Source organism: Neomonachus schauinslandi, chromosome 16 (assembly GCF_002201575.2).
Source record: "Neomonachus schauinslandi chromosome 16, ASM220157v2, whole genome shotgun sequence".
In the NCBI taxonomy this organism is placed as follows: Eukaryota; Metazoa; Chordata; class Mammalia; order Carnivora; family Phocidae; genus Neomonachus; species Neomonachus schauinslandi.
In genome coordinates, this window is record NC_058418.1 from 4,963,339 (window position 1) to 4,986,694 (window position 23,356).

Consider the following 23,356-nt stretch of genomic DNA (forward strand, 5'->3'; position numbering starts at 1 on the left):
CCAGTGGTCAAGGGGGGATAGGGCCCAGCCTCAGTACCAGTTGAAGTGTCCCAGGTGCTTCTGATGTGTATCCAGCATTGAGCACCAAGGCTCTGGTCCTCTGTTTCTGAGGGAGAGGTGAGGGGGCCCTGCTCTGCGTGGGTGTGATCAGGGCGGGTCTGTGACCTGGAGGGGAACGTCGGGTCCGGCCCAGGTCCCCACTGCTGCAGTTGGGGGGGAGGGGAGTTTCACCAGGGTGGGAGCCAGTTGTGAAGAAAGGGGTGGGGACACTCACTTGTTGGTGTCTGGAGCAGTTCACTGTCCCTGAGCCCCCCTGCTGTGGCAGTGGGCAGCAGAGGACTGTCGTTTCCACACGGAGAGGTCTCCCTGTGTGAGGTTGTGGTGCAGGAGGGACGTAGATTGATTCTAAGCATTAAACTGCAGATTCTTGATCCTTAGGATTGAATTCTCAAGACTGATCTTGTCTGAGGAAGAAGCAGCTTAGAGGAGGAGGAAGAGGAAAGGAGGGAGTCAGGAATGGCTGTTTGTCAGGTAAAGTCATATTCTTGGTTGATTTTCTGTCTCTCAATCCTGCTGTGCCCTTGCTGGACTCGCTAATCTTCTCTGACTCTAAAGTGTCCCGCCTGAGCCGTGTCTGTCCACATTCCCCCAGGTCTTCCCTCAGTCCCTCTCCTCTCCACTTAGATTGCATCTCATGGTGACCCAGTGACGTGGAGCCTTTGAGGAGCCCCCCTTCGCCCCCCCCACCCGGGTGCATCCTGATGGGCTTTACACCAGGCGTGGACTGGAGACAGGTGTGGGTGGGCCCCGTGGTGTCAGTATGGCTGGGCAGCAGGGATTGTTTTAGGGGCCACATCTGGATGCACTGTCAGCTCTCTGTAGCCAGGATCAAAGAAGCTACTTGTGGGAGTCCTGTATTAATGTGTAAGAATAGTTGGAAAATTCTGGAAAACAAGCTCGATAAGAGGAAATCAGCTCTGCCTGACTTTATAATGCATTCAGAGCTAAACAAGTGAACCATGGTATTTCTGGTTCTAAAATACTAATGATTTAGAATAAAGTTCAGAAGTAGGTATCAATAGGATGTTTTACTCGATAATTGGCTTTAAAGTATGGAATCAACCTAAATAGCCAAGAGTAAGAGGTTTTAAAAATCATTCTCAGCACATCTATCCCACATTGACCATGGCATTCCTGTAGCAACTCTTGTGCAGCAGATGTTTTAGGTAAAAATGGTCGTAATGTAGCCAAGATGTGTAGCATAGAACTTACTCTTTGCCCTCGGAGATGCTGTAGCCAAATTCTGGTTCCACCATTATTTTTAAGTATTATATCTCTTTTATTTCCAAAATCACATGAGTAAGTCATGTATGAATAGATGTATTGATTGACTGATTAAACTCCTAACAAAGCAGCAGCTTAGGCACTAAGATGTAATAAGAAGGGGACGCCCCTCCCTGTCGTGTCGTCCCCCATTTGTGTCTCAGTGGGGAACCACTGTTGTCAGTTCTGTGGCAAGAGTCAGTCCAAACCTTGTAAAAATGCATTTACACATTGTTATAAAATTTTAGAAGAAACTCCTCAATGAAGTTTGTTGTAAAATTTTATTCTGCAAGTTTAAAAAATGTACACAGCATGTCTAGAGGTTGTTTTCATGTTAATAAACACAGACACAGCTTGCTCTTCAATCCTCACTGGAGCATTCTCTTAGTGAAGACATGTGGGACTTTCCCATTTCTCACTGATACAAAGAATGCCACAGTGGCTGTGTATGAGCAGACCGACCTCTCTGCAGATGTCTGAGGATTTCTCTTGACCTGTGATTACCGGGTTAAGGACAGTGCATTATACAAGGACAGATTCTGTCCGATGTGGTCTCCTAAAGCTGCAAAGTACCCTGTCCCAAAACAACACGTGAGATTCCCACCTCCCCCGCTTCCCCGCCCCATGTAAGCAAAACTTGGTACCATAATCTCTTTGTGTTTTGAAAATTGCGGGGGAAAGGACAATCCCTTGTATTTCCATTTTCTACCTACTTGTAACTTTCATTATTTTTGTGGAATAAAACATGGTTTTTCATATTTTGCTGTTTTCCTTTGATATATTTTTAGGAGCAATCTTATATTTTGTAGTTTAATTCTTTACATACAGGCTTGTGTCTTTCTTATATTATCAGTGTTTTGCAGTGAAACCTAAATCCTTCTTGCCCTCTGCTTTCTGATCTTACTTTGGAAGACCTCACCTAGCATAATCTCAAAGTACTGTGTTCCGTTTAGTACTCCTTTGTTTAAAATTATCTCTTTGATTTGGCTTTTTAGTGTATATCTCGTAGCTATTTATTTCATTGATTGAAAAATTTCATGTAACACACACACATTAACAGGTTCCTGTGTCATTTGGCAAGGCTCTCCATTTTTTCTTCTCAAAATTATTTCTCCTCAACATGATGGAGATTTTTTTTTCCTTTTAAGTCCCACGTTTCTTCTGCATTTGAATTGCTTTGAATTTCTAAATCACTGAGGTCTTTATGTCACCACATCTTCCAGTAAGAATTACGCTTGTCAGTCTTTGATGTCTTTGTTCTGTCTTTCAGTAAAGTTTTCTCTTCACATAGGCTGGGAAATGTCTTGCAAATAGAGGTCCTGGTACAACTGCTAATGGGAAGGGGTGTCTCGCCACCTAGTCGGGCCTCAGGCTTACCATGCAGTGCTGACTGGCAGGAGCCTGGCTAGCCCACGGGCCTCAGTCTCACCTGTGGTGGAAATGCTGCCAGTGCTCACTATGGATTGTAATGCTTGGTGGAATGGTCTTGCTCAATAACAGGTTTTTAAATGTCCAGTTTGCCATGATTTTTAATCATCCAGTATTTCTTCCAAGATCTGCTGTGATCAATCTGTATCCTACTTAATCTGTTAAATTAACGTACAACATTAGTAAAGTTCCTCCTCATGAATTGGGGTTTCTTTTTTTAGTAGAATAAACTCCATTTGGCTAATCAACTCCATAATGGTTAAATGTCTGACTTTAAATGGAAACATGTAATTTCTATTTTTGCAGATCATTTGTCACACCTGAAGATGCCTCTTGTGCTCTAGATCCTCTAGGTGTGTAGAACTGTCACTAGTGTGGAGAACATAATATATACCATGTCCACATAAACAACCGTGTGTTGGACATTTTTCATTTATATAGTTCTTTTATTTTCCACAAAAATGGGAAATCTACAGTGTTTTAGTAGATCTGATATCCTCTGATGGAAAAACATAATAAAACAAAATTAGGGATATATAAATTGCTCACAGTTATCTATTCTTGCTCAAAATGATGTCCAAACATTCATTTCAGTTGAATCAATCCTGACATCCCTTTCCTGCTCACATATTGTGTGAACATGAGAATTCTCCCCAAGGTTCCTTGGTGAAATGTGTTTTTCATTTCAGGGACGCATGACATTCAGGGATGTGGCCATAGAATTCTCTCAGGAGGAGTGGGAGTGCCTGAACCCTGCTCAGAGGGCCTTGTACAGGGACGTGATGGTGGAGAACTACAGGAACCTGGTCTCCCTGGGTGAGGATAATGTTCCTCCAGAAGTCGGGATCTGCCCCAGTGAGTCTCTTAGGAGCCCCTGCTCTGCTTGACTGAGATTGAGGCCCTGTACCTTCTGAAATGAAAAAGTTTATGAGGCAGCATCTAGACCTTCACCTCCCCCTTTCTTCAGATGATCTTCCCACTCCACCCTAGATTAGTGACGCTTCCAGAAGCTAAGTAACAACAAAACCTTATGGCAAACTTTATTTTTTTTAATTTATTTTTTAAAATGTTTTATTTATTTATTCATGAGAGTCACAGAGAGAGAGAGAGAGAGAGGCAGAGGGAGAAGCAGGCTCCCCGCTGAGCAGGGAGCCCGATGCGGGACTCGATCCCAGGACCCTGGGATCATGACCTGAGCTGAAGGCAGACACTTAACCATCTGAGCCACCCAGGCACCCCCGTTATGGCAAACTTTAAAAAATATCTGATTCTAGATCCACTTTTATCCCTGTACTTTTGACTCAGTAGTTCTTGGAAGAGAGCTAGATATCTATGCTTTAAAAATATCCCTTAAGCATTCAGGAGAGACTGAACAAGTTTGTGAAAAATTTTTTCTAGACACATCTGTAACATCCTCTCTCCTCAGTTGAACAAAGGGCTGGAATTTTATTCTGGAAAAGACACAGCACATCATGTTCCTTTCTTTTTATAAGCAGGAATCCCTCTTCCTGACTTGAATATCATCTTTATTTTGGAGCAAGGGAAAGAGCCCCAGACTGTGGAGAGCAAGGTTAAAACAGTGAAAAAGCCAAGTGGGTGGGAAGACAGGCAAGAGTTCAGAAGGGCAGGGAGTGTTAATAGTGTTTGGGCAACTTTCTCCCAGTGGGAGAGTTTTTCCTTCTTACTAGCTCTTAGAGGAAAGTTTATTTCCCTTCCCCTTGTCACTCCCTTCTGCAGACATGTGGAAGTGCATCCTCCCAACCTCTAGCTCATGCAAAGACCAAAGCAAAATCTTTATCATGACCTGTGGCCCTCTGTTATATGCCCCTATGACCTTTTTTTTTTTTTTTTAAGATTTTTAAGTAATCTCTACACCCAGTGTGGGGCTCAAACCTAAACCCAGAGATCAGGAGTTGCATGCTCTACACCAGGAGCCCCATGCCCCTATGACTTCTTTGGTCCCTTGACCTTAAGGAGCACTGGGAGGCTGGTTTTAAGGGGTCCTCTTTCTTCCTTAGCCTCGTCCCATTCTTGTTCCCATTCCACACGGGTCAGAGTTGAAGCCTCCCCAGTCCTGGCACCAGGCCTTTTCCAGGATCCATCCCATTCTGTGTACTTGGGAGACCTTCTTCTGGGGTTGGAAAACATTAGCATCTGGGGCCCAAGAGCTCTCTGCCTCTTCAGGCCCCCCAGCCGTTTCTTCAGTTCTGCTTTTGCCGCACATTGGAGAATGTCTAACCGGGAGTGGGGTGGGTCTCTCAATCCACCAGTAACACTGCTTTCTCTCAGCAGGGGTATAAGCATGTCCACACCACACTGTGCTGTAAGCTTTGCTATGTTGTGGTTTTGTTTCTTTTCTCTCAAAGTATTTTCTAATTTCCCTTGTGATACCTTTTTTGACCCATTGGTTTAAGAGAGTTTAAAAATTTTCACGTATTTTTGAGCTTTCCAGTCTTCCTTCAGTTCTTCATTTTCTAGTTTTGTTCTTTTGTGGAGAAAATAATTTGTATGATTTCACTCTTTTTCAATATGTTGAGACTTGCTTCATGGACTAATATATGGTCTGTCCGGGAGAATGTTTCACATGCACGTAGAGAAGAATGTATTTTGCTCTTACTGGGTGCAGTGCTCTATATATGTCTGTCAGTACTTACTGGTTTATAGTCGGGCTAAAATCATCTGTGTCCTTACTGAACTTCTGTCTAGCTGTACTCTCCATTTTTGAAAGTGAGTTCTGCAAGTCTCCAAACACTATTCTAGAACTATTTTTATTTCTCCCTTCAATTCTATAAATGTTTCATATATTTTGGGGTTCGCTTGTGTGTATGTTCATATTTGTAATTCCTTAATGAGCTATCCTTTTAAGTATATATTGTCCTTTGTCTCATAAAAATTTTTAAAGTATATTTTGTCTCATAGTACAGCCACTGGAAAATGAAAAAATTCATTAGATTCACTATATTGCATTGCCCTAGACCTGAACCCACAATATGTCCTAGGTATTATATGAAAACTTGGCTCCTCTATATCCTGTCCTTCTCTCCTGTTATTGTCATAAAATTATATCTCTATATATTGTGTACCATCAACGTAGATTTATTTTTATTTTGTTATGTTAGTCACCATACAATAAATCATTAGTTTTTGATGTAGTGATCCACGATTCATTGTTTTCATATAACACCCAGTGCTCCATGCAGCACGTGCCCTCCTTAATACCCATCACTGGACTAACCCATCCCCCCACCCCCCCTCCCCTCTAAAACCCTCAGATTGTTCCTCAGAGTCCATAGTTGCTCTCATGGTTTTTCCCCCCCCCCCCCCTCCCCCCCCCCCCCCGCTTCATCTTTCCCTCCCTTCACCTATGGTCCTCCGGACTATTCCTTACGTTCCACAAATAAGTGAAACCATATGATAATTGACTTTCTCTGCTTGACTTATTTCACTTAGCATAATCTCCTCCAGTCCCATCCATGTTGATGTAAAAGTTGGGTATTCATTCTTTCTGATGGCTGAGTAATATTCCATTGTATATATGGACCATATCTTCTTTATCCATTCATCTGTTGAAGGGCATCTCAGCTCTTTCCAGTTTGGCTATTGCAGACATTGCTGCTGTGAACGTTGTGGTGCATATGGCCCTTCTTTTCACTACATCTGTGTCTTTGGGGCATCAACGTAGATTTAAAATTAGTTTTGTTTTTTAAATCAATAGGGGAAAAAGAGGAATGACAAACCAAAAATACATTAATACTAACCTTATACACACCTATGTACTGTCTTTATTACTGTTCCTTATTCCTTTTTTTTTTTTTTTAAAGATTTTATTTATTTATTTGACAGAATAGCGAGAGCAGGAACACAAGCAGGGGGAGTGGGAAAGGGAGAAGCAGGCTTCTTGCCGAGCAGGGAGCCCGATGTGGGACTCGATCCCAGGACCCTGGGATCATGACCTGAGCCGAAGGCAGACGCTTAACGACTGAGCCACCCAGGCGCCCTGTTCCTTATTTCTTGATGTGGATTCGAGTAATTGTCTCTTCCTTCATTTTAGCCTGAGACATTCATTCCCTTTACCATTTTTGTTGGACTGGTCTACTAGCAAGGGACTCTCCGGTTTTGTGTTTTTTTCTGGCAATGTTTTAAATTATCCTCTATTTTGAAGGATAGTTTTGAAGTATATAGAATTCGTAGTAGACTGTTACTTCTCTTTAGCACTATGAAAATGTCATCCCATTGCCTTCTTGTCCATATGGTTTCTGGTGTGAAATCAGTAGGTAGTTTTATTGAGGATCTTTTACCAAAGGAACTGCCCGTTGCTGCTTTCAGGATTCTGTGTCTTTGGCTCTTGACAGTTTGATTATGAAGTGTTTCACTGTGGGCTTCATTCAGTTTACCCCACTCAGGGCTTGCCAAACTCCTTGGATACATAGGTTTGTGTATTTCATCAAATTTGGGAATTTTTCTGCCTTATTATTTCAAATATTTTTTTCTGCCCACTTCATTCTGTCCTTTCTGGGATTCCCATTATCTTTGTTGGTACACTTGAAGGTATCCCACAGGTCTCTTGTTCTCCATTCATTTTTCTTCATTCTTTTTTCTTTCTCCTGCTAAGATTGGATAATCTCAGTTGACTTAATCTTCAGGTTTCTTAGTTCTTTCTTCTGCCTGTTGAGTTTGGTGTTAAACTCTTTTAGGGCTTTTCCATTTTAGTTTTTGTACTTTTCAGCTCCAGAATTTCTTTTTTGGTTCCTTTTTATAATTTCTGTCTCTTTGTTGATTCTCTATTTTGGGAAATATTGTTCTTATTGTTTCCTTTGGTTCATTGCACATGGTTTTGGTTTAGTTCTTTCTGCATATTTAAAATAGTGACTTAAATTCTTTATCTAGCAAAGTCCAATATCTGGGCTTCCTCAGGAAATTTTTTGTTAAATTGCTTTTTTTCCTGCATATGAGCTGTACCTCATTGTTAGTTTGCATGCCTCATAATTTTTTTCTTTAAAGCTAAACATTTTGAATATTATGACAACTCTGGAAGTCACATTCTCCCCCACCCACACCCTCATCCCAGCATTAGATGTTGCTGCTTATTGTAGTTGTTGTTTTGTTTAGTAATTTTTTGGAGTTGATTTGTGAAGTCTGTATTCTTTGTCATGTGTGGCCACTCAGGTTAGCTTAGTGGTCAGGTAGTGATTTAACACAGAACTTCTCAAACACCTGGAATCAGAAAAACCAAAAAGCAAAAAACTCCTAGTCTTTGTAAATAGATTCTGTATGTTTGGGAATATCTGAAACTCAGCTTGGCAATTTACAGCGATGCCTTAGCCTTTACTTTCTGCTTTTGCTGAGCCTGAAGGTTAGCAGGAGGTGAGGCATAGGGCTGCCTCATATGTTTTCTGAGCACTGATCCAGCCCTGAGCATGTGCGTGACTTGGATTCCTAGGAACGTGTGGCAGCCTTTCAAAGTCCTTATTCCCCAAAGCATTTCACTCCCCAGCCCTTATTCCCTGGCTTTTCAGTTTGTCTGCTTTTTGCCCCAAGTGTCATCTGGTAATACATTTGCCTTTAAACATGCTTGTCAAATCCTGCCCACCCCCTCCCCCCCCAGCCCCATAGCACCTCTTGAATTAATAAGCAAAGTAAAGGTAAAACTTTTTGAGCCAGTTTTTCAGTGAGCCACCAGGCAGGTCAAAGTAAAAGCCACAGTTCTTAGAGAATCAAGTCTTTTCTGCCACTCTCAGTACAGGAGACCTATACCAGGAACATGGGCTGCCCCTATGCTGGAGAGAATGGGATTGGGCCAGGGGAAGTTAAAATATCAGAAGCTCTTCAACTGAGATCAGCTGCCTGTTTCTTAAGTATCTACATGTTTGCTGTAAACCTTTGTTTAGTTTCCAGAATTCCGATAAAGTTGATTCTGACAGTTTTTGCCAACTTACTTGCTGTTTTTGTGGAGAGATGCACTTATGATACTCAGTGATTTTCATGCTGTTACTTTTACCCAGTTCTTTATAATACTATCTGAAAACTGGTATTTCAGAAGCCAGTGGACATGTGTGTAACTTAGACTGCTAGGAATATGTGGGAGCTTTTCTTAACATATTTTCCAATTCTCATCTTGTGTGCTCTTTCTGGACTATAAGTCCTTTCTCTTGTTCTTAAGTGAGAAATCATCAGAATTCCACAGTCTATAATTTTGTGTAATTGTGGTTACTTATTATTTACCTGTTGGACTTACCTCGGTTTAGTTAAAAAATTTCATTTAATAACTTGTCATTTACAGATTATGGATTTTAGCATCTAGTTTGGAATATGACTGCAATTCACCAATTGTTAATGTTCCAAAATGCCTATTCTGCATAGAGTATAGATACCTTTAGAGTAGATATTCAGAATATTTTGTTATTCCAATGATGTTGTATTAAATTCTTCTTGATTTTCCTATTACCCCTTTAGTTTTACAATTCATAATTTCCATGTATTTATCTTATTAATTAAAAAAAAATTTTTTTTTTAAGTAATCTCTACACCCAACATGGGGCTCAAACTTACAACCCTGGTATGTCACATGCTCTACTGACTGAGCCAGCCAGGTGCCCCTCATTAATTTTTTAAATGGATTATTTGTCCAAAAAAAATCTTATTACTTCATATATAGCTGCGCTTCAGCATTTATTTGCATATAATAATTATGCCATAAATATGCATTTGTTTAATATGTTTCTTTTTTTTTTTTTAAAGGGGGGTAGGGGTAAGGGAGAGGGAGAGAGAAACCCAAGCAGTCTCCATGCTGAGCCCTTTGTGGGGCTCGATCGCACGACCCTGAGATCACGACCTGAGCCCAAATTAAGAGACACTTAACCAACTGTACAACCCAGACCCCTCAATATCTGTTTTCTTTTCGATATGAGACACCCATTTGTCTACTGCCAATTGGTGTGTGTTGTGGTGTGGTGGTCAAAGAATACCCTTTCTTTCAGAACTTACGTAAATTTACATAGTATGAATGATTTGGTCATAGGGTGTTTGAAAACAGGTTTACAGGGGTACCTGGGTGGCTTAGCTAAGTGTCTGACTCTTGATTTTTGCTCAGGTCATGATCTCGGGGTTGTGAGATTGAGCCCCACATTGGGCTCCATGCTGGGTGTGGAGCCTGCTTAAGATTCTCTGTATCTCTCCCTCTGCCCGTTTAAAACAAAAAACAAAAACAGAGAAAGAAAGTAGGTTTCCCTTAAAATAATTTGAAATACATGTCATCTTTTATTAAAGGATTCTATTCACTTTGCATTCTTAAACATTTGCAGACTTTGGTTGAGAAGTTATTATCTCTTCAATGTATTACTTTTAGTGTAATATCCATTTTGCAACTCTACTTACTGAAGACTATGGTTTTCTATATCTTTCAGAAAGCTCTGCTAGATTCATGATCAAGGAATTACTACCAAAGAAAGAAATTAATAACAGAGAATTATGCCAACCAGTGGTCTTGGGAAGACATGAAAGCCATGGCCTTGAGGATTTTGACTTCAGGAAAGTTTGGGGAAATATGTATGAATTTGAGAGTAAGTGTGGATATGAAGAAAGAAATTCCAAAGGAGTGCTTGTGACAGGTACTGTAAATCTCCCTGGTAGAAAAGATAAACAAGACAGCAAATTCTGGATTAATTTACCAATAAAGCAGAGTGTTTCTTTAAGAAAAAGTGCATATCAAAATTTTAAACAAGGGAAGTCATTAGTAAAAAATTTGTTAAAAATAAAAAAGTATACAAAATGTTTTGAAAATAGAATTGGATTAAGCTTACAGTCACATCTGGTTGAACTGCAGAGACTTCAAACTGAGGAGAAAATTAATGAATGTGATCAAGTTGAGAAGTCTGTCAAAACTTGTTCTTCAGTTTTGCCACTTCAAAGATTTCTTCCTAGTGTCAAAACCAACCTTTGTAATAAATATGGAAGGGTTTTTATGTTTCCTTCATTGTTCACACAGCACCAGAAAACAAAAATTAGAGAAAAACCATACAAATGTAATGAGTGTGGAAAGACTTTTAGCCATCATTCAGTCCTTACTAGTCATCAGAGAATTCATTCTGAGCAGAGACCTTACAAATGTAATGAGTGTGGTAAAGCCTTTAAGCAGTTCTCAAACCTCACAAGACATCAGAGAATCCATACGGGAGAGAAACCGTATAAATGTAGTATCTGTGACAAGGTCTTTAATCAAAATTCCCACCTTACAAATCATTGGAGAATTCATACTGGAGAAAAACCATACAAATGTCATGAATGTGGTAAGGCTTTTATCAAATGTTCAGATCTCTGGCGTCATGAGAGAATTCATACTGGAGAGAAACCTTACAAATGTAATGAATGTGGTAAGGGTTTTACCAAACGTTCATATCTTTGGGATCACAAGAGAATTCATACTGGAGAGAAACCATACAAATGTATTGAATGTGGCAAGGTTTTTAGGCAGTGGTCTACCCTCAGGATTCACCGAAGAATTCATACTGGTGAGAAACCTTATAAATGTAATGAGTGTGGCAAGGCTTTTAAGCAATGCTCACACCTCACTAAGCATCAGAATGTACATCCTGGAGAGAAGCCACACAAATGTACTGTGTGCACCAAGGCTTTTATCCACATTTCAAGCCTTGTGAAACATCAGAAAATCCATTCTGGAGAAAAACTATACAAATGTAATGAATGTGGTAAGGCTTTTATCCAAAGCTCAAGTCTTGTGGAACATCAGAGAATTCATACTGGTGAGAAACCTCACAAATGTAATGAATGTGGCAAAGCCTTTACTGTGCGTTCAAGCCTAACTAAACATAAAAAAAAACATACTGGTGAGAAACCTTATAAATGTAATGAATGTGATAAAACATATACACAACTTATACACCTTACTAGACATCAGAAAATACATAGTGAAAAGAAACATTATGAATCTAGCATACGTGATAATGCTTTTATTCAAAGCTCAAGCTTGGGGGATCATCAGAGAATTCATGGAAGAGAGAAACCTTACAGATGTAATGAGTGTGGCAAATCCTTTAACTGGTGTTCACGCCTTACTCGACATCAGAGAACCCATACTGGAGAGAAGCCATATAAATGTAATGTGTGTGGCAAGGCCTTTAGTCAAAATTCAAACCTTACAATTCATCAGAGAATTCATACTGGAGAGAAACCTTACAAGTGTAATGAGTGTGGCAAAGCCTTTAAGCAGTATTCAAGCCTCATAAGACATCAGAATATACATCCTGGAGAGAAACCACACAAACGTGTGGTAAGGCTTTTATCAAAGTTCACACCTTTGGGATCATGAGGGAACGCATCCTAGAAAGAAGCCATACAAATGTATGGACTGTGGCAAGGCCTTTAGACAATGGTCTGACCTCAGGATTCACCAAAGAATTCATGCTGAAGAGGAATCTTAGGAATGTAATGAATGGCATAAATCATTTAACCATTTTTCACAATATGCTATATATACATCAGAGAATTTTTACTAGGGAGAACTAGTCCAAGATTAGTCAACCTCAGATGTTAAATTCTTCACAGTAAGTAAAAGTCAAAATCATTTTAAGACTCAGAGATGAGTGTCAGTGGAGCAAGGAGAGCTTTAGGAATGTAACATTTCTTTTAAAAATACTTCTATTACTTGAGGTTCCTTGAAAGGCCTACATCACTCACTATTGATGTCTTTTGATCTGAAGTTTGGAATTTGTTGATGTTATACCTTCATTACATGTTTTTCATGTGTTACCATGATGGTCTCTGGGAGCAGATCAGTAAGATAAAGGGCCTACTTTATTAAATGGGAATCATTCACATCCATATATCCTGAAGGAACACTGAATTTTAACATACAGTGTTTTGTGGAATTGAATGAGTACACAGGTTGGGCAGAGAATATATGTAAAAGAATGATGTAAATAATATGTTCAGGATCCCTTCTACAGATTTGTCTGTATAACAGAGGGCCACGGATTATCAGAAACCACTGCTCTGCCAGAGGAGCATGAAACAGCAGGCTTTGAGATTGAGAGACTGAAATTTTCATGACAGGTTAGTAGGGATTGCTTATGTGATAGAAATAATGGAGAAATGATGGTCATCCTCTCCCTTTAATGAAAATAGTGGTTGTATATCAAAGATGAGTGAACAGTTAGTCTTATTTTGAGGAACTAAAGAGCAGTTATCAGAAGAACTTAATCAAAACAACCAGAATACAGTGTACAGGTATAGTATTCCCGTTTAACCACTACACTGATGCTGTTTTACTCAGAATGTATCATATTATGTTTTAAGTAATAAAATTTAATCATTTTTTTAAAAACTCTAAATGAATCATGTTTGTTTTCTTCTATCAGATCAAGTCTATAGTTTCATTACAGTACTTCGTAACAAACAGTAACAGTACATCTTCAGGCTGTCAAGAGAGGTATCTGCAACAATTTTTGTCCATGACGGAACCAAACAACATACAATTTTATGAATGTGTACTCATCATTTACTTGAGTTATTCTCGCCACAGTCTGCTCCTTGGATATGTATGTGGCTGTGATTAAAATACCACAGCAGTGCAACTTTAGACTCTCCCTCTAAACATCTGAAGCACAATTCATGAATACGCACCTGATATTTCCACATGCCCTTTGTTATGCCTACATGAGACCCATAACTTGCAGTGGCCTTGATTTACATGAAGGTGTGTGTGTATAATTTTTTAAAAAAATATTTCATTAAGTAATCTCTACACCCAACATGGGCCTTGAACTCAGAATCCCAAGATCAAGAGTCACATGCTTTACTGACTGAGCCAGCCAGGTGCCCAGAGGCAAATATATTATGCATATGAAAAGTGTTAGGAAATAAAAGAAAATTTCAGGAATAGAGAGATGATATGAGCAGTCCTCCCTGCCCCCATCTTGTAGCTTTCATTAGAGTAATTTGGAAAGAGCACTGATTGAGGCTCTCCTTAAGAATGAACATATACGAGGAGGAGGAGCAAGATGGTGGAGGAGTAGGAGACCTAAATTTCGTCTGGTCCCAGGAATTCAGCTAGATAGGGCTCAAACCATTCTGAACACCTATGAACTCAACAGGAGATTGAAGAAAAGAATAGCAGCAACTCTCTGAACAGAAAAGTGACCACTTTCCGGAAGGTAGGATGTGCGGAGAAGTGAACCCGAGGCGATATTCGGGAGGATAGACGGCTGGGGAGGGGGCCTCCGTCAGCCGCTACCATCAAGTGATAGAGCCACAGAGCACAAAATCAGAAATTTTAGAAGTCAGCTCTGCTGAGGGACGTCGCTCCAGTGGCTAAGCGGGGGAGTGAAACCCTCACGGGATAGTGTGGTCTCAGGACCCTCGGGGTCACAGAAAGACCCGGGGTGCCTGAGTGCAGCAGAGCTCCCAGGTATTGGAGTGCGGAAGCCGGCTGCAGAGACGGAGCCGAGGCATGGGCTCTCAGCTCAGGGTTGCCATAAACCATGATCCGCGGCACAGTCGGGCCACTGCTCTTGCAGCAGAGACCCAACAAGCAGCAGATCCAGGGAGACTCCCCTTCTTCCCCCGGGAGGAGCGGCGCGGGAGAGCACCGCAGGGATCTGCTGGGTTTGGAGACTCCACACGGGGTCGGGTGCCAGAGATAGAAACCCTCGGTCACAGGCCGGGTGAGCATGGAGTGCGGCCGGAGACCGGGGAGACGGGAGTGACTGACGGCTTTTCTCTGGGGGCGCACTGAGGAGTGGGGCCCCGAGTTCTGGGCTCCTCCGGGGTGGAGATTGGGAGGCCACCATTTTCACTCTCATCCTCCAAAGCTGTATGGAAAGTTTGCAGGGAACAAAAGCTCCTACAGCAAACCCGAGCAGATGACTTAGCCTGGACCCGGCAAGGGCGGGGCAATTCCGCCTCCGGCAAAGACATTTGGGAGCCACGGCAACGGGCCCCTCCCCCAGAAGATCAGCAAGAACCGCCAGCCAAGACCAAGTTTACCATCAGTGAGAACGGCAGAACTCCAGAGCTAGGGGAATACTGCACATAGAACTCATGGCTTTTTTTCCCATGATTCTTTAGTCTTTCAAAGTTAATTTTTTTTTAACTTTTTTTTTTAATTTTTCTTTTTCCCTTTTTCAACCAACATCTTATCAATTCCTTTTTTAAAAAAAAATCTTTATTTTTCATTTTTAGAGTGATATTCTATCCCTTCATAGTAGTTAACCTTATTTTTGGTAAATATATATAAGTTGTTCTCTCTTTAAAATTTTGGGATACAGTTTCTTCTAACAGACCAAAATATACCCTAAATCTCTAGTGTATGGCTTTGTTCTAGTCTCCTGCCTGATCACATTCTCTCCCTTTTTTCTTTCTTTTTTTTTCAATTCTCTTCTTTCTTTTTTCAACCAACTTCTTATCAATTCCTTTTATAAAATATTTTATAATTTTCATCTTTACACTCATATTCTATCCCTTCATTGTATTTACCCTTATTTTTGTACATATATGTTTTTCTTTCTTTAAAATTTTGGGGGGCGCCTGGGTGGCTCAGACGTTAAATGTCTGCCTTCGGCTCAGGTCATAATCCCAGAGTCCTGGAATTGAGTCCCACATCGGGCTCCCTGCTCGGCGGGAAGCCTGATTCTCCCTCTCCCACTCCCCCTGCTTGTGCTCCCTCTCTCACCGTGTCTCTGTCAAATAAATAAAAATCTTTAAAAAATAAAAAAATAAAAAATAAAATAAAATTTTGGGAGGCACTTTCTTCTAAGAGATCAAACTATGCCCAAAATCTAGTGTGTGACACTGATCTATGCACCAGCCTGATCATATTTGATCATATTCTGGTTCTTTTTGTTTTTTGTTTGTTTCTTTGTTTACCTTTTTCTTTTTTTCTTTCTTTCCCTTTCTTTTCCCTCAGTTTCAGGTCTCTTCTGATTTGTTTAGTGTATATTTTCTGGGGTCGTTGTTACCCTGTTAGCATTTTCTTCTCTCATTCATCTATTCTCTTCTGGACGAAATGACAAAACATAAAAACTCACCTCAAAAAAAAGAACAAGAGGCAGTACCGACTGCCAGGGACCTAATCAATACGGACATTTCGGAACTAGAGTTCAGAATGATGATTTTAAAGATACTAGCTGGGCTTGAAAAAAGCATGGAAGATATTAGAGAAACTCCTTCTGGAGAAATAAAAGAACTAAAATTTAACCAAGTCGAAATCAAAAAGGCTATTAATAAGGTGCAATCAAAAATGGAGGCTCTAATTGCTAGGATAAATGAGGCAGAAGAGAGAATTAGTGATATAGAAGACAAATTGATGGAAAATAAAGAAGCTGAGAAAAAGAGATAAACAACTACTGGATCACAAGGGCAGAATTTGAAAGATAAGTGATACCATAAGATGAAACAATATTAGAATAATTGGGATCCCAGAAGAAGAAGAAAGAGAGAGAGGGGCAGAAGGTATATTGGAGCAAATTATAGCAGAGAACTTCCCTAATTTGGGGAAGGAAACAGGCATCAAAATCCAGGAGAGAACCCCCCTCAAAATCAATAAAAATAGGTCAAAACCCTGACATCTAATAGTAAAACTTACGAGTCTCAGAGACAAAAAGAAAATCCTGAAAGCAGCTCAGGAGAAGAGATATGTAACCTACAATGGTAGAAACATTAGATTGACAACAGACCTATCCACAGAGACCTGGCAGGCCAGAAAGGACTGGCACGATATATTCAGAGCACTAAATGAGAAAAATATGCAGCCAAGAATACTACATCCAGCTAGGCTATCACTGAAAATAGAAGGAAAGATAAAAAGCTTCGAGGACAAACAAAAACTAAAGGAATTTGCAAACACAAAACCAGCCCTACAAGAAATCTTGAAAGGGGTCCTCTAAGCAAAGAGAGAGCCTAAAAGTAACGTAGATCAGAAAGGAACACAGACAATATACAGTAACAGTCACCTTACAGGCAATACAATGGCACTAAATTCCTATCTTTCAATAGTTACCCTTGGGGCGCCTGGGTGGCTCAGTCGTTTAGCGTCTGCCTTCGGCTCAGGTCATGATCCCAGGGTCCTGGGATCGAGCCCTACATCGGGCTCCCTGCTCCGCGGGAAGCCTGCTTCTCCATCTCCCACTCCCCCTGCTTGTGTTCCTGCTCTCGCTATCTCTCTCTCTGTCAAATAAAGAAATAAAATCTTAAAAAAAAAAAAATAGTTACCCTGAATGTAAATGGGCCAAATGCCCCAATCAAAAGACACAGGGTATCAGGTTGGATAAAAAAACAAGACCCATCAATATGCTGTCTGCAAGAGACTCATTTTAGACCCAAAGACACCCTCAGATTGAAAGAGAGGGGGTGGAAAACCATTTACCATGCTAATGGACACCAAAAGAAAGCTGGGGTGGCAATCCTTATATCAGACTAATTAGATTTTAAACCAAAGACTGTAGTAAGAGATGAGGAAGGACACAATATCCGACTTAAAGGGTCTATGCAACAACAAGATCTAACAATTGTAAATGTCTATGCCCCTAACATGGGAGCAGCCAATTATATAAGGCAATTAATAACAAAAGCAAAGAAACACATCGACAACAATACAATAATAGTGGGGGACTTTAACACCCCCCTCACTGAAATGGACAGATCGTCTAAGCAAAAGATCAACAAGGAAATAAAGACTTTAAATGACACACTGGACCAAATGGACTTCACAGATATATTCAGAACATTCCATCCAAAGCAACAGAATACCCATTCTTCTCTAGTGCCCATGGAACATTCTCCAGAATCGATCACATCCTAGGTCATAAATCAGGTCTCAACCAGTACCAAAAGACTGGGATCATTCCCTGCCTATTTTCAGACCACAATGCTTTGAAACTAGAACTCAATCACAAGAGGAAAGTCAGAAAGAACTCAAATACATGGAGGCTAAAGAGCATCCTACTAAAGAATGAATGGGTCAACCAGGAAATTAAAGAAGAATTTAAAAAATTCATGGAAACCAATGAAAATGAAAACACAACTATTCAAAATCTTTGGGATGCAGCAAAGGCAGTCCTAAGAGGAAAGTATATAGCAATACAAGCCTTTCTCAAGAAACAAGAAAGGTCTCAAGTACACAACCTAACCCTACACCTAAAGGAGCTGGAGAAAGAACAGCAAATAAAGCCTAAACGCAGTAGGAGAAGAGAAATAATAAAGATCAGAGCAGAAATCAATGAAATAGAAACCAGGGGCGCCTGGGTGGCTCAGTTGGTTAAGCGACTGCCTTCGGCTCAGGTCATGATCCTGGAGTCCCAGGATCGAGTCCCGCATCGGGCTCCCTGCTCAGCTGGGGGGTCTGCTTCTCCCTCTGACCCTCTTCCCTCTCGTGCTCTCATTCTCTCTCTCAAATAAATAAATAAAATCTTTAAAAAAAAAAAAAGAAACCAAAAGAACAGTAGAACAGATCAACAAAACTAGGAGCTGGTTCTTTGAAAGAATTAATAAGATGGATAAACCCCTGGCCAGACTTATCAAAAAGAAAAAAGAAATGACCCAAGTAAATAAAATCATGAATGAAAGAGGAGAGATCACAGCCAACACCAAAGAAATACAAACAATTATAAGAGCATATTATGAGCAACTATATACCAGCAAATTAGATAATCTGGAAGAAATGGATGCATTCCTAGAGATGTATGAACTACCAAAACTGAACCAGAAAGAAATAGAAAACCTGAATAGACCTATAACCACTAAGGAAATTGAAGCAGTCATCAAAAATCTCCCAACAAACAAAAGCCCCAGGCCAGATGGCTTCCCAGGGGAATTCTACCAAACATTTAAAGACGAATTAATACCTATTCTACTGAAACTGTTCCAAAAAATAGAAATGGAAGGAAAACTTCCAAACTCGTTTTATGAGGCCACCATTATCTTGATCCCAAAACCAAAGACCCCATCATAAAGGAGAATTACAGACCAATATCCTTGATGAACATGGATGCAAAAATTCTCACCGAAACACTAGCCAATAGGATCCAACAGTACATTAAAAGGATTATTCACCACGACCAAGTGGGAAATATCCCTGGGCTGCAAGGTTGGTTCAACATCCACAAATCAATCAACGTGATAAAATACCTTAACAAAAGAAAGAACAAGAATCATATGATCCTCTCAATAGATGCAGAAAAAGCATTTGACAAAGTACAGCATTCTTTCTTGATCAAAACTCTTCAGAGTATAGGGATAGAGGGCACATACCTCAATATCATAAAAGCCATCTATGAAAAACCCACAGCGAATATCATTCTCAATGAGGAAAAACTAAGAGCTTTCTCCCTAAGGTCAGGAACACGGCAGGGATGTCCACTATCACCACTGCTATTCAACACAGTATTAGAAGTCCTAGCCACAGCATCAGACAACAAAAAGAAATAAAATGCATCCAAATCAGCAAAGAAGTCAAACTCTCACTCTTTGCAGATGATATGATACTTTATGTGGAAAACCCCAAAGACTCCACCCCAAAACTGCTAGAACTCATACAGGAATTCAGTAAAGTGGCAGGATATAAAATCAATGCACAGAAATCAGTGGCATTCCTATACAGCAACAAGACAAAAGAAAGAGAAATTAAGGAGTCGATCCATTTACAATTGCACCCAAAACCATAAGATACCTAGGAATAAATCTAACCAAAGAGGCCAAGAATCTGTACTCAGAAAACTATAAAATACTCGGGCGCCTGGGTGGCTCAGTCGTTAAGCGTCTGCCTTCGGCTCAGGTCATGATCCCAGGGTCCTGGGATCGAGTCCCACATCGGGCTCCCTGCTCAGCAGGAAGCCTGCTTCGCCCTCTCCCACTCCCCCTGCTTGTGTTCCTGCTCTCGCTATGTCTCTCTCTGTCAAATAAATAAATAAAAAATCTTTAAAAAAAAAAAAACTATAAAATACTCATGAAAGAAATTGAGGAAGACACAAAGAAATGGAAAAACGTTCCATGCTCATGGATTGGAAGAACAAATATTATGAAGATGTCAATGCTACCTAGAGCAATCTACACATTCAATGCAATCCCTATTAAAATACCATCAACTTTTTTCAAAGAAATGGAGCAAATAATCCTAAAATTTGTATGGAACCAGAAAAGACCCTGAATAGCCAGAGGAATGTTGAAAAAGCAAAGCAAAGCTGGTGGCATCACAATTCCGGACTTCTAGCTCTATTATAAAGCTGTCGTCATCAAGACAGTATGGTACTGGCACAGAAACAGACACATAGATCAATGGAACAGAATAGAGAGCCCAGAAATGGACCCTCAACTCCATGGTCAACTAATCTTCGCCAAAGCAGGAAAGAATGTCCAATGGAAAAAAAAGACAGTCTCTTCAACAAATGGTGTTGGGAAAATTGGACAGCCACATGCAGAAGAATGAAACTGGACCATTTCCTTATACCACACACAAAAATAGACTCAAAATGGTTGAAAGACTTCAATGTGAGACCAGAGTCCATCAAAATCCTAAAGGAGAACACAGGCAGCAACCTCTTCGACCTCAGCCACAGCAACTTCTTTCTAGAAACATCGCCAAAGGCAAGGGAAGCAAGGGCAAAAATGAACTACTGGTGTTCATCAAGATAAAAAGCTTTTGCACAGCAAAAGAAACAGTCAACAAAACCAAAAAACAACCGACAGGATGGGAGAAGATATCTGCAAATGACATATCAGATAAAGGGCTAGTATCCAAAATCTATAAAGAACTTATTAAACTCAACACCCAAAGAACAAATGATCCAATCAAGAAATGGGCAGAAGACATGAACAGGCATTTTTCCAAAGAAGACATCCAAATGGCCAACAGACACATGAAAAAGTGCTCAACATCACCTGGCATCAGGGAAATCCACATCAAAACCTCAGTGAGATACCACCTCACACCAGTCAGAATGGCTAAAATTAACAAGTCAGGAAACGACAGATGTTGGCGGGGATGCAGAGAAAGGGGAACCCTCCTACACTGTTGGTGGGATTGCAAGCTGGTGCAGCCACTGTGGAAAACAGTATGGAGGTTCCTCAAAAAGTTGAAAATAGAGCTACCATACGACCCAGCAATTGCTCTATTGGGTATTTACCCCAAAGATACAAAAGTAGGGATCCGAAAGGGTACATGTACCCCGATGTTTATAGCAGCAATGTCCACAATAGCCAAACTGTGGAAAGAGCCAAGATGTCCATCGACAGATGATTGGATAAAGAAGTGGTATATATATATACAATGGAATATTATGCAGCCATCAAAAGGAACGAAATCTTGCCATTTGCAACGATGTGGATGGAACTGGAGAGTATTATGCTGACCGAAGTAAGCCAATCAGAGAAAGACATGTATCATATGACCTCAATGATATGAGGAATTCTTAATCTCAGGAAACAAACTGAGGGTTGCTGGAGTGGTGGGGGTGGGAGGGAAGGGTTGGCTGGGTGACAGACATTAGGGAGGGCATGTGCTATGGTGAGAGGTGTGAATTGTGTAAGACTGTTGAATCACAGACTTGTACCTCTGAAACAAATAATACATTATATATTTAAAAAAAAAGATAGCAGGAATGGAAAAATGAAGTGTGGAAATTGGAGGGGGAGACGAACCATGAGAGACAATGGACTCTGAATAATAAACTGAGGGTTCTAGAGGGGAGGGGGATGGGAGGATGGGTTAGCCTGGTGATGGGTATTAAAGAGGACACGTACTGCATGGAGCACTGGGTGTTATATGCAAACAATAAATCATGGAACACTACATCAAAAACTAATGCTGTAATGTATGGTGATTAACATAACACACACACACACAAAGAATGAACATATATGGGGGCGCCTGGGTGGCTCAGTCGTTAAGCGTCTGCCTTCGGCTCAGGTCATGATCCCAGGGTCCTAGGATCAAGCCCCACATCGGGCTCCCTGCTCGGCGGGAAGCCTGCTTTTTCTCTCCCACTCCCCCTGCTTGTGTTCCCTCTCTCGCTGTGTCTCTCTTTCAAATAAATAAAATCTTAAAAAAATATTTAAGAATGAACATAAACGTTTGAGGATACATTGGGTTTTTTTGTTTGTTTGTTTGTTTGTAGGCCAACTAGAAACTTAACATATTCACCCCCTCGGAAATAGTTAATTTAGTACTTTTAGATATCCCACAGACACAAGATGAACCCCTATCCAAAATTAGTCCTGGATGTCAAGACTGATAATGCTAGACACGAAGAGGGGATAAAAATGTTTAATGTAGGGGCGCCTGGGTGGCTCAGTCATTAAGCGCGTCTGCCTTCGGCTCAGGTCATGATCCCAGGGTCCTAGGATCGAGCCCCGCATCAGGCTCCCTGCTCGGCTGGTGGCCTGCTTCTCCCTCTCCCAGTCCCCCTGCTTGTCTTCCCTCTCTCACTGTGTCTCTCTCTGTCAAATAAATAAAATCTTTTTAAAAAATGTTTAATGTATAATGAGACTTTCTGGGGAGAGTAGGGCAGGTTTCCAAAGTTGCCAGAAAAATGGCTTGAGAGAGCAAGAAAAGGAGACTCATTTTATGAGGCGGTCCTGCAAGTGGTTTGATCTTCCTGAGAGCACCAAACAAAAGAGCACCTGGATTTCTAAGTTTGACCACTTGTGGAGTAGAAGGGATGAGGGAGGATACATTGAATATGTGGTTTGGGGTTTTGGGGGGGTTTTTATTTTGTTTTGTTTTTGGTATATCAATTATACCTTAAACTGTACCAGAAACAGGGAAGGCAATTGAGAGAGGTGGAGGCTTAAAAGCTGTCCATGGTCATATATCAAAACAAACAAAAACAAACTGGAGTGAAATTCTAATACAACACAGAATATTTACTCTCAAACCTCCTGATTGCTTGACTAGGAAAGAGCAGTTTTCTTCATGCTAATAACTTCTTGCACATCCTTTCCTGCTACATACGTAGGACCCTTAACCCAGTATAATTGTTGAAAGTGAAATACTGAAATACTGTTTAGATAAACTGCCTAAGATACTTGTACACTAGTTTCACAGTTATTCATGTGTAGAAGTTTTATCAGGCAATAAATAGGATTCAATAATGTTACTAGAAGAGTTTTTCAAAGGCTATAAAAATCTCAATTTATGATTTTACTATTAAGCATTACATGATTCTTTCAACTCTAGAAAAATTCCTTTTTATTTAGAAATTTTTCTGTAACCTACTTTATATTTAGTTTACACATTTTCCCTGTGTTACTACATTAAAAATTTGGGGAAAAATGCATGAGTTAAAGATTATTTTAAGAGTTGTATAACATGAAAATGAGGGACGCCTGCGTGGCTCAGTCGGTTAAGCGTCTGCCTTCAGCTCAGGTCATGATCCCAGGGTCCTGAGATCAAGTCCCACATCCAGCTCCCTGCTCAGGATGGAGTCTGCTTCTCCCTCTCCATCTACCTCTTCCCCTGATCATGCTTTCTCTCTCTCTCTCTCTTGCTCTCGCTCAAATAAATAAATAAAATCTTAAAAAAAAAAAAGAGTTGTAGAACATGAAAATGAACCCAGGACATAAGAAGTATAAAGGAAGTGTTCTATAGATATGAAGAGTA

General features: G+C 40.5%; 1 protein-coding gene across 1 annotated transcript in view; it reads left to right on the forward strand.

Annotated features, from left to right (window-relative positions):
* Window positions 1–23,356, forward strand: part of LOC110572733 (zinc finger protein 660-like) — a 33,856-nt gene that overhangs the window by 4,332 nt on the left and 6,168 nt on the right. Inside the window, exons 2-6 of the mRNA XM_044911350.1 lie at window positions 3,441–3,606; window positions 10,155–10,363; window positions 10,736–11,209; window positions 11,378–11,545; window positions 11,882–12,037. Of these exons, the coding sequence (XP_044767285.1) occupies window positions 3,441–3,606; window positions 10,155–10,363; window positions 10,736–11,209; window positions 11,378–11,545; window positions 11,882–12,037 (1,173 nt within the window). The remainder of the gene's footprint in view (window positions 1–3,440; window positions 3,607–10,154; window positions 10,364–10,735; window positions 11,210–11,377; window positions 11,546–11,881; window positions 12,038–23,356) is intronic.